The 20,430-nt window shown below is 44.5% G+C and overlaps 1 protein-coding gene across 1 annotated transcript in view; it reads right to left on the bottom strand.

The window, feature by feature from the left end:
• CLSTN1 (calsyntenin 1) overlaps nucleotides 1-20,430 on the bottom strand; it is a 41,371-nt gene that overhangs the window by 14,142 nt on the left and 6,799 nt on the right. The window contains exons 3-8 of the mRNA XM_024750013.1: nucleotides 11,661-11,856; nucleotides 10,106-10,314; nucleotides 6,863-7,012; nucleotides 6,564-6,749; nucleotides 3,427-3,675; nucleotides 2,969-3,090 (exon numbers count right to left, since the gene is read on the bottom strand). Of these exons, the coding sequence (XP_024605781.1) occupies nucleotides 2,969-3,090; nucleotides 3,427-3,675; nucleotides 6,564-6,749; nucleotides 6,863-7,012; nucleotides 10,106-10,314; nucleotides 11,661-11,856 (1,112 nt within the window). The remainder of the gene's footprint in view (nucleotides 1-2,968; nucleotides 3,091-3,426; nucleotides 3,676-6,563; nucleotides 6,750-6,862; nucleotides 7,013-10,105; nucleotides 10,315-11,660; nucleotides 11,857-20,430) is intronic.

Below are 20,430 nucleotides of genomic sequence, written 5' to 3'. Positions count from 1 at the left end.
AGAAGGGAGAGATCAAACCCTAAAGCTAGGAAAAAAAAAAGTCATGCTTTTCAAAGTGTAGGAAAGCTAATTTCATGTAAAATTGAGGGGGGGGGAAATGATCACGACTCAATCCCAAAAAGTTTTTAAAAGAAAAAAAAAAAAAGACAACCAAAGGGAATAACCTCCCTTCAGATAATGAAACCACACCTGAAAGACATACCTAACAAAAGAGATGAAAATGATAATCTGTTATTTCAAAACACGCTAAAAGACATGAGGAAAATGACAAAACAGAAGAACATAGTTTGTAATTAGAGCAACTCAGAAATGAGGTGACAAAGCACAGGAATGATTTAAACAAAAGGGAAAGATACAGAAAACAGGTAAAGAATATCAACAAAAGACAAGAGGAGTCCCCAGAGAGGAAAACCAAAGCAATAGAAGAGAATTCTAAAAACTATAACAAAAACTTTCCTGAAATGCCAAAACGTTTGAAACTAGATACTAAAAGGCATACCACATATTTGGGAAAACAGACCTAAGACAACCAAGACATATTCGTAAAATTAAATGACCTTAAAGAAAAGAAGAAGAAGGGAAAAAAAAAAAAACACATCCCATGGTCATCCAAACAAACAGACTGAGTGTTTTTCTTTTCTTTTTTTTTTTTTGGTACGCGGGCCTCTCGCTGTTGTGGCCTCTCCCGTTGCGGAGCACAGGCTCCGGATGCTCAGGCTCAGCGGCCGTGGCTCACAGGCCCAGCCGCTCCGCGGCATGTGGGATCTTCCCGGACCGGGGCACGAACCCGTGTCCCCTGCATCGGCGGGCAGACTCTCAACCACTTCGCCACCAGGGGAAGCCCAAGACTGAGTGTTTTATAAAGGAAAGAAAATCAAGCTGTTGTCAGATTTTAACAGCAACATTTTACATCAGAACTCAATGGAGAGACAGATTTTCTGTTCTTGGAAATCTTACATCGGAGCCAGAGATGTTATATCCAGCCAAAGTGACCTTCAGTATAAAGGCCACAGACAAACTATTAAAACAACACGTAAGAACTCAGGAATTAACTGTTTCCATGAGCCCTTCCTGAGAACACACTTCCTACGACCCAAGTGACCAGAGATCAAGTGCCACAAGGGTGGTGACACTGACCACTGACGGCTGCTTAAATCACAAAGAGAAACAACCCGACGGAGCTTAAACAGATCAGAAACATGCAAACCCCATTCTGATCAAGCCTTTACAGCCCAGTCCCAATTTACAGGGTATAAGGAAGAGAGAGGAGTGGTAAATGACACCACAGAGAGGGGAGCATGTTCTGTCACCAAAGAAACTCCAAGAGAGAAGAGGAAAATCTACAGATTAAAATAAACTCAAAAGGTCTATCAGCCAATCCCAGTGTAAGGCCCCTTATTTGGATCCTGATTCAAACAAACAAATTTGTAAACACGAAAACATCTATGAGACAATTTGAACAAAAAATTCTTAATAGTGGAAGTAGCAATGAAACAAGGCTGACCAAGAGCTGATAATTATTGAAGCCAGGGGTGTGGAGTTGTTCCTTACACTAATCTGTCCACCTTGACCTATGTGTGAAATTTTCCATGATAAAGTTTCTAAAACATGTCATCAGAAGAAACTGAATATCTAAGTGTCGACTGTGGTTACTAAAACAGAACTATATCTAAAATGTCTACCTACATTGCAACGTTTTTTTCTGTATGATACCTTCCTTAGTTTCTTGAAAAAACTGATGACAAAAGTTTCCGAGAAAGAAATGATCTATGTAAATAAAAATTACACCAGTAAGAGATGAACACTGTCGGACAGTCACTTCATCTTTCCACCATCACATACTTTTTTCCTTTCTCATATGTGCTCTTATGTATCCACCTTGTAACTGTTTCAGACAATGTTATATTTTACCAACTACAGGCACATGTAACACTACGTCAGCTCTTATCCACAAACTCCATGAGGCAAACAAATTAAGCTCAGGTTTCCTTCTTGCCCCAACTCTAAATCACAAGAGGAAATGACCTGCTGTGATTTTAATGAAAAGGCTTTCTCAGTTTACAGCATCTCCTCATTTCCTGTAACACATTGATTCTTTGCACTTGATTTTTATCACAACAACTGTTAGGAAATCAGCTTTGCAAAGATATGACATCATCACAAGAAGTATAATGTGCTCTAACGTTGCAACTATAAATTCCCACGAGCTAACAGTTCATGTGATGTCCGAAAGATGTCAAGATTGCTGGTTCCTTGAATATTTAAAATATCCCATCGCACCCTCGAATCTGCTGAGGCACCCAGGGTCCTTGGCACAACTTGGGAGGCAAGGCCTTAAATAATAAACAAATACAAGGACCTCAATCCCAATTTTGAAGCAAGTGCTGCTTATCTCAAGAAATTATAACACGACATTTGGGATTTAAAACATATCATTTCTTTATACAGGCACACCTTGGAGATATCACAGGTTTGGTTCCAGACCACACCAATAAATCGAGTATCACAATAAAGCGAGTCTTACGAATTTATTTTCGTTTCCCAGTGCATATAAATTTATGTTTACACTATACTGTGGTCTATTAAGTGTGCAACTACATTATGTCTAAAAAATAACAGTGTACATACCTTCATTAAAAAATACTGCTAAAAAATGCTAACATCTGACACGGCAGGGTTGCCACAAGCCTTCAATTTATAAAAACTGCAATTATCTGTGGAGCGCAATAAATGAGGTACGCCTGTATTAATAGTTTATGTATAAAACACGTACAGGTAAAAAACAAACTTAGGCTTTCAGTAAAAAGGAGTTCAGTGGATTTAATTTGCTGTCCTATTAGCCACAGACACAGAAATCATAAAATCGTAAATAAACCCTGCCCATAAACAGCTGGTCCTGTTCACGGTCGCAGTGCCCGTTTAATCTCTCTGAAAAACACCCACGGCAGTGAGTTTTCCATGCACTCACCTGATTCAACTTCCAGTGGAATTCTGCAGGTCTGTATTTCTTCTCTTCTGAAGGATCCTGACGGAGGAGGAAAATAAGCCGGCAGCCGTGGACATAGAGTGAATAATGGTGTCGGTTCGTATCTGCGAAGAGTAATTCTACTAGTAAACTGCCGACTTAAGACCCAAAGGAGAACTAAAAGCTATTTCTTGAATGGATCTTGAAAACACAGTTTTATCAGCATGGGTGAACTCTCCATGGTGGGCCAAGGCAGGGTTTAGGAAAAACTACGCTTGGGCTTTACTGAGAAGAGGGGCCCAATCCACTGAGTAAAGCTAACAAACGCCCAGAGGACCAGTGCAGTGTCTTGAGCACAGAACAACGTGTGTCACCAAGAGCGTGTGGGAGCCTTTAGGGTTAGAATAATGTGCCCACCTCCAGGCACCACTACAGCGGACGCCCCTTACAGCGAAGCTCACCCGTTTTGTCTGAGCTGCAAAGGACCGTCTCCTTCTTCCTGCCAAACGGCCCGTGCCTCATCCACACAGAGATTGTAAAAGGCTCCTTGGGGTTGACGGAAACGACGCCATCTGGGACCCTCACCCCTTGAGTGCCATTGAACTCAAAGACCTGGTCGCTGTCGTGGCCATTGTCAGTGGGGAGGCCGATGGTCCAGTTCAAGGAGCTGCCCGGGGAAGGGAGCAGCTCAGCTGTGCCAGACGCAGCGCCTAAGCAACATGGAGACACTCACTATGCATCATGCGACGAACTCAAGAGGGATAAGCATTTCAAAGCCACACTAAGGTACTGTCTTTGTTTTTTTGTTTTTTTTTAAGTTGAACTAGAATTGATTTACAATGTTGTGTTAGTTTCAGGTGTACAGCAAAGTGATTCAGTTATATATACATATATAAATATATATATTCTTTTTTTTACATTCTCTTCTGTTATAGGTTAGTACAAGATATTGAGTAGAGTTCCCTGTGCTATACAGTAGGTCCTTGTTTATCTATTTTATATATCGTAGCGTGTATATATTTATCCCAAAGTCCTAATTTATCCCTCCTCTCCCCACCTTTGGTAACCATAGTTTGTTTCCTATGTCTGTGAGTCTATTTCTGTTTTATAAATAAGTTCATTTGTATAATTTTTTTAGATTCTACATATAAGCGATAGCATATGATATCTGTCTTTGTCTGACTTACTTCACTTAATATGATAATCTCTAGGTCCACCCATGTTATATATATATATATATATATATATATATATATACACATATCTTCTTTACCCATTCATCTGTCAATGGACAGTTAGGTGAGTTCCATGTCTTGGTTATTATAAACAGTGCTGCTATGAACACTGGAGTGCATGTATTAAGGTACCACTTTTATCTTAGTGGTTATACAGTTTGCTAGTTCCAGTTTACTTTTCCTCAAAGATAAGGGTTTTTATTATTAAAAAGATTCATAAATAATAACCATTAATTTTTTTTAAAGGAAGAAAAAAAGAGGAGTATAACCTTTAAAAACCGTGAATCACTATGTTGTACAGCAACTATACTTCAATAAAAAAATAAAGAAAAGAGAAAAAGAGAAGCATTACTTGGGATCCCACCCCAATATATCCACTATTAACATTTGGGTATAAACACTTCCAGTCCTTTCTTTATGAATGTACACATATTATTAAAATATGTATAATACATACGAATATATGTCATAAAATATGTATAATATGAATATATTATAAAAATGGAGTCCTGCTATGTACATACCTACATATATTCCCAGTAATATTCTTTTTTTTTTTTTTTTTTTTGCAGTACACGCGCCTCTCACTGTTGTGGCCTCTCCCATTGCGGAGCCCAGGCTCCGGACATGCAGGCTCAGCGGCCATGGCTCACGGGCCCAGCCGCTCCGCGGCATGTGGGATCTTCCCGGACCAGGGCACGAACCCGTGTCCCCTGCATCGGCAGGCGGACTCTCAACCACTGCACCACCAAGGAAGCCCTCCCAGTAATATTCTTTACAGCATAATTTAAACTGTCTGAATAGCATTTCACTGTATAGAATTTGTGCTGTGATATATTTAACTGATCTGTCCTGTGCACACGGAGTTGTCCCTATTTTTTCTCTGTGACAAACCTTGGCTTGACCAGGACTTCTGTGTGTCTCCATGATTATTCCCTTAGGATAAATTCCTAGAAATGGGATACTAAGCCAAAGAACATGAAACAACTTTCGTTACACATTGCCAGGCTCGATTTTCTTTTAAATTCATCCACAGAGGATTTTGCAACCTTTCACAGCCACTGGGCCCTTGACTTCTCTATTCCTAGGGGCAGCATGACTTGGCTGGGACAGCCTGGTCTTTTGAGTATCATACGATCTTGGTCCAAATCCCAGCTCAGCCACTTCCTAAAAGTGTGACCTTGGGCAAGCGACTCAGCCTCCCTCAGTCTCAACTAATTCTTCTGTAAAGACAAGGCCAATGCTACCACCTTTGTAGGCCTGATGGGAAGATTAAGTGAAATAACACATGTGGAAGGACCTAGCGTACAGTAAGCACTCAAACATAAAATTCTTTCTACCTTTAAACTGTTCTGCTGAGAGGATGTTCATTTAATACCATAGAAAATAATGGCATTACGAGAAAGTACGTTTTTTACACTATACTTACATAGTATAAAATAGACAATATTCCAGACCTCTTTACTTACATACATTTAGGTACATGATTATGAATATTTGGATTCAGAATCAGGACGAGCCACAGAGAACATACTTTTTCCCTTTTGCTTATTCTTCATATGACAATTTCCAATTATGAAAGAAAACTGGTTGCCTAAATCTAACTGTCATTATCACTTAGTGAAAAGACGGATGAGAACTGGAAAACGCTCCCTACGAAAGGCCCTTCCGAGCATCAAGAGGCCACTGAAGTTACTGGTGTTTTACCACCGGCCAAGCGGAACATTCCTCCTCAGCATCTTCCCCAAGAGGCATCCATACCTCACCTTTACCTCATTCAGACAGACCAGGAAAATATCCAAACTGACGGTGAAGATGGAGAACTAGCCTTGGGTCAGGTCTGCGATCATTCTGTCTCTCAGCTGCTCCACACCTTGTTTGTGGGACATAAAGACTATAAATTCGATGCAGGTTTCCTTAGTTTCCATTTTCTACTTCATGTTTGCCAAAAGCTATTGCATTACCTATAGCTTTTTTTTTCCTTCAGTCCTTACATAAACGTCTCATTTCATTTAAAGCTCACTCCATCCACCTGCCGATGAAGGGGACACAGGTTCGTGCCCTGGTCCGGGAAGATCCCACATGCCGTGGGGCGGCTGGACCCGTGAGCCATGGCCGCTGAGCCTGCGCGTCCAGAGCCTGTGCTCCGCAACGGGAGAGGCCACAACAGTGAGGCCCACATACCGCAAAAAAAAGCTCACTCCACTTATAGAATGCCTATTTTGATGATTCTCAATGCATGTTAGAGAAATACTTGCTTCAAATCAGTGGTTCTTAAAATGCACACACACACACACACACACACACACACACTCTTCTGAACAGACTTTTAGGGGTTCAGGGTCCCTCTCTCGCCTCCTTACCACAGAGCCGGTGGAGGGACTTCTCGGAGTAGGTGTCGCGGTCACAGCCCTTCCCTATGTGGCTGGTCTCCAGCTCCACCGTCACCTGCACTGAGGCCACCGATTCACCACATGTCTCCAGGTGGACGTTTGGGAAGAGCGCCAAAGCACCAGTGCCAGGCTCGTACTCGACCCTGTTGTTCCATCCTGTGTGGGCCCACACACGGGCGGCGGGGGGGGAAGAAAACTCCTGTTAGGTCTCCGTGGTGAACAGATTTTCAGAGCAGGTGTGACAGCAGCAGAGAGACAGTGAGGCTCACCTTGCCACCCAGGGGTGCAGGTGGGTTTGATGCTGATCTTCACCAAAACATCCTCTGTTGCCCTCTTCTTCCCACAGTCGTAGGCCGTGACTGTCAGCTTGTACTGTTGCTCTTTCCTGGAGTTCAGCTTCTCTGTGTTTTTTATATAACCTTCCAAGAGGAAAAACAACAGTGAGAACCCAAACCCATTCTGCTTCTCTCTTCTGACTTTTTTTTTTTAATTGACGTAGAGTTGATTGTGTCAGTTTCAGGTGTACAGCAAAGTGATTCAGATATATATATATATTTTTTTCCCCAATTATTTTCAAACCCACTGTTTTTGACTTCTGTCGTCCTATGGTGAAACACAAAATGCACGTGTTTCAGCCGTGGAAACACTGACACAGAAATAAGCGGATGCTTGAGATAATTAACATCCATGCTTTCCTGAGCTTGAACGCACACTAAATCCACCTTGAAGGATTATTTAAGCAGAGGAGTGAGTCTACAGAATTCAGCCTCCATTTATTCTTATAGTTGTATTTGGTTTTATATTTAAGATTTAATAGTTAACATGTAAGAGAATAAAAGAGACAAAATAATTCAAGTATTTCAAATATTAAATACAAGATGGAGGGCTTCCCTGGTGGTGCAGTGTTAAGAATCGGCCTGCCGATGCAGGGGACACAGGTTCGAGCCCTGGTCCAGGAAGATCCCACATGCCGCGGAACAACTAAGCCCGTGCGCCACAACTACTGAGCCTGCGCTCTAAAGCTCACGTGCCACAACTACCGAAGCCTGTGCACCTAGAGCCCGTGCTCCGCAACAAGAGAAGCCACCGCAATGAGAAGCCTGCGCACCACAAAGAAGAGTAGCCCCTGCTCACCGCAACTAGAGAAAGCCGGCACGCAGCAACGAAGACCCAACACAGCCAGAAACAAAAACAAATAAATAAATAAATTTATAAAAATACAAGATGGAGCTGCATTAAATACTTCTTGCTAAAAGATTTGCTTTGTTAGAGAGAGATTTCCTACCCTCAGCCAGTAGAACAGAAGCCTGCTTTTTGAACGTGAGTGCAAATGTCTGCAAAGTGTTTTCAATGTCCATCATTTCATCGAAGATTCTGGACTACACATTAACAATGGAGACACCACAGCATCATCAAGAAGCCATAACCTAATAAAGAAGCTGCACTCCAGAATAAGTTAATTCTAGTCAGTTACTAAGGATGGCGGGGTGTCTGGCAGCGAGGTATCAACCTTCATCTTCAAGATGAGGCAGAAAAGCCAAATCTGATGGAGAACAGAAAACGAAACTGACTAAGAGGCAGTCTCATTCGGATGCACGCTGACGGAAAGGTAGGGAGATAAAAAAATGAAAACACCTTAGGTGGGGGATTTTTATTAGATTTTGGTGGGAAAGGAAATAGAGGATCACCCTATAAGAGAACACAAGATTTGGTGCCAGAAAAGAGGCTTTCAGGGGACAGAGTAAAAACTTAAACATGACCTAAATAGACACTTCTCCAAAGACACAGATGGCCAAAAGGTACATGCATGAAAAGATGCTCAACATTGCTATTTATTAGAGAAATGCAAATCAAAACTACCATGAGGTATCACCTCACACCAGTCAGAATGGCCATCATCAAAAAGTCTACAAATAATAAATGCTGGAGAGGGTGTGGAGAAAAGGGAACCCTCCTACACTGTTGCTGGGAATGTAAATTGGTGCAGCCACTGTGGAGAACAGTATGGAGGGTCCTTAAAAAACTAAAAATAGAGCTACTATATGACCCAGCAATCCCACTCCTGGGCATATATCTGGAGAAAACCACAATTCAAAAAGATACATGCACCCCAATGTTCATTGCAACAATGCTTACAACAGCCAGGACATGGAAGCAACCTAAATGTCCATCGACAGATGAATGGATAAAGATGTGGTATATGTATACAAAGGAATATTACTCAGCCATAAAAAAGAATGAAATAATGCCATTTGCAGCAACATGGATGGACCTACCAGTTATCATACTAAGTGAAGTAAGCCAGACAGAGAAGGACAAATATCATGATATGCCTTAAATGTGGAATGTTTAAAAACAATTATACAAATGAACTTACATACAAAACAGAAATAGACCCACAGACATAGAAAACAAACTTATGGTTACCAAAGGGGAAGGGGGGGAAATAAATTAGGAGATTGGGATAAACATACACACACTACTATATATAAAATAGGGCTTCCCTTGTGGCCCAGTGATTAAGAATCAGCCTGCCAGTGCAGAGGGCAAGGGTTTAAGCCCTGGTCCGGGAAGATCCCACGTGCCACGGAGCAACTAAGCCCATGTGCCACAACTACTGAGCCTGCGCTCTAGAGCCCATGAGCCACAACTACTGAGCCCACGTGCCACAACTACTGAAGCCTGCGTGCCTAGAGCCCATGCTCCACAACAAGAGAAGCCACCGCAATGAGAAGCCCGCGCACTGCAATGAAGAGTAGCCCCTGCTCACCACAACTAGAGAAAGTCCACACACAGCAACAAAGTCCCAGTGCAGCCGAAAATAAATTAATTAATTAAAAAAAAAAAGATAACCAACAAGGACCTACTGTATAGCACAGGGAACTATATAGTCAATATTTTATAATAACACATAAGGGAAAAGAATCTGGAAAAAAAAATATATATATATATATATAAAACTGAATCACTTTGCAGTATGCCTGAAACTAACACAACACTGTAAATCAACTACACTTTAACTAAAAAACAAAACTTAAATGTGAGACAGACACACCAAGTTAGGTCTTGCTATGGACTGAATGTGTGTGTCCCCACAAATTCTTATGTTGAACTCTTGACTCTCAATGTGATGGCAGTAGGAGGTGGGGCCTCTGGGAGGTGATGAGGTTTAGACGAGGTCATGAGGGTGGAGCCCTCATGACGAGACTAGTGTCCTTACAAGAGAAAGAGACTAGAGCTTTCTCCCTGCCACGAGAGGACACAGCAAGAAGCAGGTCCTCATTGACGTTTGGCACCTTGATCTTGGACTTCTCAGCCTCCAGAACTGTGAAAAGTAAGTGTCTGCTGTTTCGGCCCCCCAGGTCTATGGTATTTTGTTAGAGCAGCCTGAACGGACTAACTGTGAGTTTCACCGAAGGGCAGACAAAGTTTGGGTTTGAAGCCGATTGGCATAGAGGGGCTGCCTACCCCATCTCCCCCACAGTGAGGAAAGAACGCTCCTGGGTGCTCACCATCTTTGTCGACAGCAAATGGCACATCCGGGGTGACAATCTCATAGCTGCAAATCTGGCTGAACTGGGGGGAGCAGTCTGCGTCCACTGCCTCCACCCTCAGGATGCTGTCATACTGCTTCCCCTCTACCACCGTGGCTTTGTAGGACTTCTCCTTGAATACAGGGGCATACTCGTTCACGTCGTTCACCTGAATATGGACAGTTGCTCTGGAAGAAGGCGGGAGGAGAAAGGCTGTGTGTTTTCCTTGTTTTTTTACCCCAAGAATAAAATTCCGCCCTATTCTTAAATTTCCTTTAACTTTTAAAGTTAAAATAGGAATCTGGTTGATTCTTCCAAGTCCTAGCGAGTAAGAGAGCTGGTAAAAAGGCAGTAATATGAAATAAGAGACTTGGGATTTTCTTGACAATGTGTGGCAGGGCTGGCAGAAGGGAGATAAACTATATTAGACATCTGTTTGCTCTCCAATCAAAAAGTTAAAAATGTTTTGCTGCAAAATCTGGAAAAAAATTAGGAAGAAGGGTTAAGAAGTACAGATAGAAGATGGGAAATTATGAGCATTAAAACAAGTTCTGCCCTGCTTCTAAGGAATAGAGACCATCAGGAACCCACTGCTGGGACAGCATCCACTGCTGACCCAACAAATGAAGGACCTCTACTTGCCCTTCCTGGTTCCATGTTCCATCTCCCCAGCCCGGGCACAAGAAAACTAGGACATCATCAGACCAGGCTACAAACAGAAAACTGTCAGTCTCATGTGCTACTGACCAGGGCATGTTTCTGAATCAGACAAGGTCCCTGACTGAAATGAGGTCTTTTTCAGGGAAAATGATAATATCACATTTTGTAAAAAGGATGAGGCATGATTCGCTGGCATACAGCACTCCCACTGTTCACCAAGACCCTCCACACCCCAATGCTACCCATCCATCCTGACCCTCACAATGGGTTACACGACCTCACCTCACCTATGTGTCCTCCTTCCTTAGTCAATACACTAAGGAGAAACTGAGACACGACAAAATTAAATTTGCCTAATGTCGAAGGGCTAGTAAGTGGTGGAGAAAAGACTAGAAAAAGGCTAAATCCAAGTCTTGTTCAATCTTCTCCGTTACACCAGTAGTTCTCAACTGGCAGGAACGATGTGAACACACCCAGGATGGGGTGCAGAAGCCAGCTCTCTTCCACCAGCTCAAAAGCATTTCATGCCCTTTAAATTTACAGAAAAAAAAAAAAAAGATAAACGTAACAACAAAATACCTTCCTCTGGGTAAAAGTAGGCTTTTTGAATTTTCAATGTAAGGCCCTAGTTTCTTTACTAGAGTATCTGGTGGGACAAAATTACTCATTTATTCAACACCTACTATGTGCCAGGCACTTGCTGGGAGCCATACACAAGGGTAAACAGGATACCTGCCCTCAAAGAGCTTACAATCTCACTGGGGACAATTGGGAACTAGCCTCTGCCTCATGTTTCAAAAACAAGAAGTCTTGGGGCAGCGGCAACTGTCACCACTTTCCTTACACACGCGCGCTCTCTGTCCAGCTCACTTACTTATGAGACTTTTTCACGTTGGCCCCGTCAGGCCCCTTCCCGCAGTCGTAGGCCTGGATGGCGAATGTGTAGTCCTTCTGGAGTTCACAGTCCAGTTTCTCTTTTGAGCGAATGATTCCTTCGCCAGTGGATTTATCCACCACTACTGCATCAAAGGGGACATTCTGCCCATGAATTTTAAATCCACAAATCTCACCTAGGGAGTCAAAAGAGCATGGGTTAGAGTTTCCGCCACACAAACCAAGGGCACACTCCCCTCCTCCCCCAAAGAAAATAAACAACAACAATTTGGCAGCCAGGGGTTTAGGGGGTCTGTGAACAAAGCAAGGGCACTTGTGCTTGGACAGGGGGTAAGTTCTGGGGCTTTAGTAAAAAGAAGCATGTTCTGGCTTTCCAAGCAACTTGTTTAAACTTTGCATCCATTCATGCAGGAATACAAAAGAGAAAGAGAAAAAATATAGACAGGCATTTCACAGGAGTACTTAAGAGAGCTCCAGGGCAAAGTAGTTTCATTAGCAAACAGCCAAGGCCTGATAACACGGAGAAAACTGCCCAGCTACCTGGGAGGGCTGGGCGGCTATTTTGATTTGGACCAGAGAGGAGGCTAGAAGGCACAGTTAAGTGTTGAGAGAGGAAGAAGCAGTGAGGCATAGGTTCAGCACCATTATTACAGAAAGTCTGTCAAAAAAAAAAATATCGAAGAAACAAGTCTTCCTGTGCAATGAGCCTGGCTAAAATTAGGGAATCAAAACAAGCTACTGAATGAGAAAACGGTAGAAATACCAACTTTTCAGGCATCCATTTCAACAGCTATCAGCTACAATTAAGATACAGTTTCCATTCTCGGGAGGGATTTGCTAGACTTGCCTTGTTTCGGACTTTATCCTATCAGACCTGAAAAAGAAGCCTGCCTGGGAACGTAAGCACATCCAAGTTGGTCTACAAGCTTATTTAGGAGTTAAAACCTAGATTTCCATTCTGGCCCATGGGAGAATACATATAAATACTTTGATGTATGTATAAAACTTCACAGAGTATATTTCACATAAAAATAAAACTGAACTCTTCCAAAATTACAACGAGTAGAAAATGGTTACAAAGTGAATCTCTTCAATCCAATTTTAAAAAAAGGAACAGCATTATCCATATAGTTCAAATGGATGTCTGATTTCCAGATATTTCTAACCAAGGGTCTGGTTACATACAATTTCCATCAATATACTTAAAAATAGAAATAAAGTAGGAGAATAAATAGGGGTAAGAGAACATGACAGTTCCTTCTGTTTAAGGGCTGATTCCCAATTTTATAAACAAAGTTAGTGGGTTAATGTTCATAAGAGGCATAGAAAGAACCCTTTATCACCTTCTTTGGTGACTGTCACCTCAAAACTCTCTAAAGGGAGAAAAGATAAACCCGTGTCAGTAATACAGGAAAGTAGGAAGCCGAAACAATAAGGAAAAAAAAAGTCAAAGATGTACATATTACACAGAAAAGCGTGACATAATTTAACAACAAATTCAGTAGGCAGCTTTAGCAGAACTGCATCTTCAGTAACAAAACATCTCTATGAATCCGACTTACCACAGATTACACTAGCCTAGTGATGAAATACTGCTATAAAGTCTCCTCACACCCTCAGGTGTCATGAGGATTTTACTCTTCGTGACTGCTTTGATGATAACGGTTTCTAAGTAAGTCTACTTGTTATTTTACAGTTTTCGGATTTTCATTTTCAAGCTAAGTTCTCAGTGGCTAGATTCTGGTAACTTTCAACTGGTCCTTAGATTTAACAGAACAGATGGAGGAAAGGGTTTTACTTTAACCCTTTGTTCTTGAGCTGAATAACAATGTGTTCTCACCTAAAGTACCCAACCAAGGCAACAAACACAAAGCCCTCTTCTAATGGAACATATACTTAAATGCGAACCGAAACCAGATTCGGTACTAACTGTAGCGATGCTACAACGATCATGGCTTTTATTTTGTGAAAACAGCTCTTCTCCCAAGTCAATATAAATCCTGCTCACCTCACCCTGCGACCCCTACAGAGCAGAAACGAGACGATCAGGAGGCCCTCTCCCCGGACGCAGCGTGGCTTCGCCGGGGAAACCGTCCCTCCCACCAGAGGTTACACAGCCTCAATTCCCTGTTTTTTTTTTTTTTTTTTTCTTTAATGGTTTTACCACATATTTGCATATCCCTCAACAGTGTTGTTTCATTTTGTTTATTTTTGAGTTTCAAAAAATGGCCATCATATGGTGCGCAATTTTTGTGACTTGCTTTTTCACTTGACCTTTTCCAACCGTGTGTGTCTGAGATGCCTTCGTCCTCGTTGGCATATGCAGTCACATAGTTCACTCACTCTCACCAGCACGCACAGGGAGAACCCAGTGAGTTAAAACATAAGCTCTTAAAACATTGCCCGGCACAAAGAAAGCGCCCCGCGAACGCTTGCTGCCACTGTAATTATTTCCCATTGTGTGAACACACCGTAACTCCAGTGCTTTGCTGTGTGTGAACAAGGCTACGGTGGGTCCTTCTGTCCTGCTTCCTGGGCACTCTCCAGATCTGTGCTGCCCGGTACCGCAGCCACTAGCCACGTGGGGCCGCTAAAAATTGAACTAAAATTCGTATTTTAGTGCGTGATATTTTTTACCAGTCTCCTTCCCCTTTTTTTTTTTTTTTTTTTTTTTTTTTTCTTTAATGGTTTTACCACATATTTGCATATCCCTCAACAGTGTTGTTTCATTTTGTTTATTTTTGAGTTTCAAAAAATGGCCATCATATGGTGCGCAATTTTTGTGACTTGCTTTTTCACTTGACCTTTTCCAACCGTGTGTGTCTGAGATGCCTTCGTCCTCGTTGGCATATGCAGTCACATAGTTCACTCACTCTCACCAGCACGCACAGGGAGAACCCAGTGAGTTAAAACATAAGCTCTTAAAACATTGCCCGGCACAAAGAAAGCGCCCCGCGAACGCTTGCTGCCACTGTAATTATTTCCCATTGTGTGAACACACCGTAACTCCAGTGCTTTGCTGTGTGTGAACAAGGCTACGGTGGGTCCTTCTGTCCTGCTTCCTGGGCACATACACAGGCTCTCTCCAGATCTGTGCTGCCCGGTACCGCAGCCACTAGCCACGTGGGGCCGCTAAAAATTGAACTAAAATTCGTATTTTAGTGCGTGATATTAAAAACTCAGTTCCTCGGTCGCAGTGGCTGCATTTCAAGAGCTCAACGGGCACACGTGACTAGTAACTACTGAATGGAGACGTGGACAGGGAATCCCACCACCATCACAAGCTCTACGGGACAGCACTGCTCGGAGTGGTGGGGGCAAACCCGCAGGTCACGTCCAGCCAGGGCACGACTTTGAACGGCCTGCGAGCTGAAAATGGCTCCTGTGTATCACTTCAGGACACGAGAAAATTACATGAAATTCAAACTTCAGTGTCCATAAGTAATGTTTTATCAGGATACAGACCTACTAATGTCTTGTCTAGGGCTGCTTTCCCCTCCCCCGATAGTGGCACAGTTGGGTCACTGCCAAAGAGACCCTGTGGGCTGCAAAGCCTCGGAATCTCACTACCAGCTTTTGACAGAAAGGCTGGCTGATCAGTGCTCTGGAATCCACCATGAGCACAACTGCTGGATACCAGCTGCGTCCAACTGTTTTCCACAACGCTAAGTCACTAGCTTGCATTCACACTTTTCGGGTGTATACTAACACAGCATAGGACACGTTAGGGTAAATCAGGTTGCCCTGCTTGAATTCACAGGTAACGTCTCGGTTTTTGACTTGGAGTTTGCTGTTCCGAAGAGAAAACGGTGAGGCCGCCCCACATCGCTCACCGCGACAGCACGTGCTTTGCCGACAAGGCGGCTGTGTAGGGAAGTGAGATTTAAGACCCTGGGACGAAGCGTCTGACCTGGGTGATGCCGCCTACTTGGTGCATTGCTGAGTAAGAGTTTAAAGACACCCATCATTTGGGCAATGTCCTTGAGACTGTTTCTGAGATTATGAGGAGAGTGGAACTGTTTGCCAAAAGCTGAAACTCCCTCAGTCACTCCTTCGGGCTATCAGGCTAGGAGGAGGGGGAGGGAGGACTCCGAGGGTAGGAAGGCACCGGGGTGTTTCCAGTCGATACTTCAGGTGTCCGGGGAAGGCTGTGTTGATAAGGTAACGTCCGAGTAGAAACCAGAGGAAACTAAGGGAGCACACCACACGCTCAGCTGGGGAAGAGTTCCACAGAGAGGGAACAGTGAGTGCAAAGGTCCTGAGGCAGACCTGGGCCTGGCCCGGCTCAGGAACAAGGAGGCGTGTGCTGCTCAGTGGCTGAGCACAGGGGAGGACAAAAGATGAGGTGAGATACAGACTAGCAACCTGAAGCTACGGCAGCTACTACACAATTGCTGCTTCTCCCCCAAGTGAGGAGGGCATGACTGGAGAGTTCTGAGCAGAGAAATAAATAAATACGGCTCACAGTCTGAAAGAATCCATCTGATTGCTGTGCCGAAAATAAGTCTGTCAGAGGGCAAAGGTGGAGATACTGGAGTGACCCAGGCAGAGATGCTGAAGGACAGAGCAGGGAGGACATGGGACGCTGGGAAGTGGTCAGATGGGTTTTGAAAGTAAGGCCAAGGCTGAGGGATTCTGAGTGAGAAACTGCAAAGGATGAAGTCGCCTTCAGCCGACATGGGGAGAAACCACGGAAGGAAGGTCCGGAGGGAGGAATGGGGGGTTGTACTTCCGCTTTGAACACGTGCCTCTACCAGGATTTGTTACGGAATAACACCTCAAACGGATGAATATCAAATAAGAATAGACGTTATTCTGAAACTCAGGTATTTCCAGGCTGCTCTCTAGAAGACAGGAACTATTTACAACGAGAACAGCAAAAATGTACACGTGCTACCTTCGCCACATACCCCACCGACTGTACCTAAGTCACTACTCAAATGGGCTACATCGTTAGGATCTGGTGCCTCAGATCCACGGTGCTCCTTACGCAGCTAGGTCAACTGGGTCCTTTTGCCTGGAATGACTTAAAAACCATCTCGCCGGCTGGCAGCCTGATGCAACAGGGGCAGCATGAAGTCCACCCCGGGCAGACCTGGGCTTTCCGTACCCCCTGCGTGGCCTTCGTGTCTCTGCTGGGTCTTCTAAGCCATCGTCTGCACACTGGCCAGTACACGCATTTCTCGGGGTCCATCTACTCGTCCAACCAGGGACCCCGATTCTAATGAGGAAGACGGATCCGACTGGAGCAGGCGAGGGGCGAGTGAATGAGTGAAAGCAACTGCAGTATTTCAGATGAGATCTGACGAGGGCTAGACTAAGGCGGTGTCAGCAGGAAATATTTAAGGGATTTCAGGAGGATGGACAGGACCTTGCAGCCCACTGGGCAGAGAGAGTGAGAGGGTTGGGAGGAACACCCGGGTTTTCAGCTGACGGTGCCCTTTAGGGAACTGAGGTGCAGAGAAAAGAGGAGAAGATTCACGAAAAAGGTGTTTGGCCTGTTTACCCCAAGCAAACTTCTCGCTTGTTTGTTTGTTGGAGGATTTTAAAGCCCCACATGAATCTCTTTCATCCATACAACATTCACTGGATGCAGATAAAGACCTTTCTCTTTAACGTAACTACAATCACATTACACAGCCAACAAAATGAACAATAATCCCTTGGACATTTTCATAGGGAGTGTCCTACTGCCTCTCGTTCAGTTTATGATTTTCCTCCTCCAAACCAGGGACCAATTTCTGTCAATAATTCTCCTGGGAGCTGACCTTTCTAAACTTTCAAGTGGTCGTTGATTCATTCTCCTCCCCTCTCCTTCACACTTGTGCGTACCGTTCTCCTAGTGACACACGTATGACCGTTACATACACGTGGTTACGTGGGAGCCGCATGTATCAGGTGGAGCTGCACCATGGGGATGACACAGAAAGTGCACCTCTGCCCTCTGCATCCTCAGCCTTCTCCCAACCTCAGCAAAGAAGGACCCCTCAAAATCACCTCTCGTATTGTTTTCTTTCTGTCCTGTTCCTTCCCACTCAATCCAGACCACGTACCATTGCTCCGCTAGATGAATCCCGTCATATCTGAAATGCCCCACCAGGTTTCCTGGACGACCCCTCTAGCTGTGATGGCCTCAGAATGCACCAAACCCTCCCTTGTCTCTCTCCACTCTTCATTGCCTTTAGGTCATCTAAAATAGTCAAAAGAATTTTTAAAAAGCAAAACATAAAAATATAACAATGGGTGAACCCAGCAAAGTAGAGATATGACTTCTCGCCATCCAGCTGCATCCAGGTTCCTGGCTGACAGTGTTTTCTCTTCTGTCCCTTGGGTTTCTGGCTGGCCTGGCATTCTTTCTCCGTCTTCTTCCAAATCTGAATTTGGTCTCAAACTCTTCCCCAAACGAGAGGGGTGTCTCTAGAGCCTCTCCTGCAGCCTCACCAGCTCTGGTGCCGTCCTGCCCTCACACCGCACTGCTAATGGAGATCATGGGCGCCACTCCAACACTTAGGGCTCAGGGAAGCCCCTGGAGGTCCAGTGGTTAGGACTCCACGCTTTCACCGCAGGGGAAAACATGTTTGGTCCCTGGTCAGGGAACTGACATCCCACAAGCCATGACGCGGGGGAAAAAGAAAAAAAAAAAAAAAAAAAACCCATCCTCTGGTGGCAACAGATATCCATTCCAGCTAACTCAGCGAAAGGGCCTTCACTGAAGAGCCACTGGGAACTCATGGAATTGACTGCAGGCCAAAGAAAGGGACTTAGGAAACTGTCAGAAACCAAGGCAGCTTGAGAGACCAGCAAAGAGGAGCCACAACAGTCCCAGAGCAAAATGGTCTGGACAGGAATGAATGTGACCACACCTGGTATCAGCGCCTTTGTCCCTCTGCTCTATATTCACATCCCAAGAGGGAGCACCCGGTCGGCCCTGCTAGGCTCATGCGTGTGCCTGGCTGGGGAAAGCAGGGTGACGGGTTGTAGAGCCACCGACCTGGACCCGACAGGAAAGAGACCAGGGGCTGTTAAGGGAAAATGGACATTTCCTGAGCAGCAAGTGTCCACTACAACGTCCCCGCTAATCCAACTCTCCTCCCTTCTCTCTCCTTGGCATCTCTCCACACCCACCAGCTGGACATCCAGGCTGACTCTTATTTATGGCGACTTTTGACTTCCTTGTTTACTGGTCCAGGCTTGTTTCTACAACAAGCTCACGTGTGGCTCTAATCAGAACAGGTTTTCAAGATACCTTAAAAGTACAAAAAGCATACACCCAAGGGTTATGCCCTCCAAGCTCCTCAGACTACCGCAATGGTTCTCAAATTCCAGTGTGCCAAGAACTGCCTCAGAAGCTCGTTGAAAATGCAGTCTGCCGAGTCCCATTCCCAGAACTTCTGGCTCAGCAGCTCCGAGGCAGAGCTCAGTAATCTGATAAGCACTGCCAGGTGGCTCCAATGCAGATGGGCTGCAGGGCGTACCTGAGAGACTGGCCCATCAGTGGTTTCCAAACCTCACGGGCTGGTTACAGATTTCTAAACTGTGCTCCTGCAAGTACAGACTCACACAGGCAAGAGTAGAACAGGGGAACCTGCACTCAACGGATGGGCCCCAGGACCATCTAGATGAATGTATTAGGTTAACCCACATGAATATGCCATTTTTGTATGTTGAAAATGTCAAAATATTTGAGAAAATGGAATGTGAGAAATTTTATGTGATTCAGCCTGGTATAAAGCAGTAATCAGCTGAGTAGCCGTTTTAAATAAGTATGGATCCGGATGTCAGGACAGAAACTTGATTAGAAAACCACGTGCAAGGTAACACCCCGTCCATTCAACTTAACAACAGAAACCGTGCAGCCCTGAGCTCACTTCCAACCCTCTGCGCCTCCACAAGCCACACGAGCTAACTATTCACCCACCTCTTTGGAAGCCCTGCCAGCTCCCACCTCTGCCCCAGCCTCTCCTCCGCCCTTCACTGCCCTTGGACCTCCTTCCCATCCTTGACAGGAGCTCAAGCCTACCTTTGGAAATCACCTCCTTTCCTTTTTTTTTTTTTAAATTTATTTATTTATTTTTGGCTGTGTTGAGTCTTTCATTTCTGTGCGAGGGCGTTCTCTAGTTGCGGCAAGCGGGGGCCACGCTTCATCGCGGTGCGCGGGCCTCTCACTATCGCGGCCTCTCTTGTTGCGGAGCACAGGCTCCAGATGCGCAGGCTCAGTAGTTGTGGCTCATGGGCCCAGCCGCTCTGTGGCATTTGGGATCCTCCCAGACCAGGGCTCGAGTCCGTGTCCCCTGCATTGGCAGGCAGATTCTCAACCACTGCGCCACCGGGGAAGCCCCCCTTTCCTTTTTTAACCCCCATCACCTTGCCTTTCCATGAACTCCAGTCCACACCGCTCTGCCTCTCTCACCTGACACTGAACTATAAACATCCCGGCAACCCTGCTTAACTCTCTGACAATGCTGGTTTTGCCTTCCCACCTAGATGATCAGTGTTTTGAGAAATGCTTTTTTGCATTCTCTGGAAGACTTAGCAAAGCTACCTCATATCTAATGATTATTGATCTCAAACCTTTCCTGGAGGCAAATGCATGTAACATGAGTTCACTCTAGTCAGTAACTGTTAATAGGAAGTTTCTGTCCTGACATCCGGATCCTTACCTAGTTAAAACTGCTACTCAGCTGATTATTGCCTTATGCTAGGCTGAATCACATAAAATTTCTGACATTCCATTTTTTCAAATATTTTGA

The sequence above is a fragment of the Neophocaena asiaeorientalis genome, unplaced genomic scaffold, assembly GCF_003031525.2.
Source record: "Neophocaena asiaeorientalis asiaeorientalis breed wild unplaced genomic scaffold, Neophocaena_asiaeorientalis_V1.1 scaffold275, whole genome shotgun sequence".
NCBI classification, from domain to species: Eukaryota; Metazoa; Chordata; class Mammalia; order Artiodactyla; family Phocoenidae; genus Neophocaena; species Neophocaena asiaeorientalis.
Note: the sequence above shows the minus strand (reverse complement) of the source record. Positions and strands in the feature narration are given on the sequence as shown.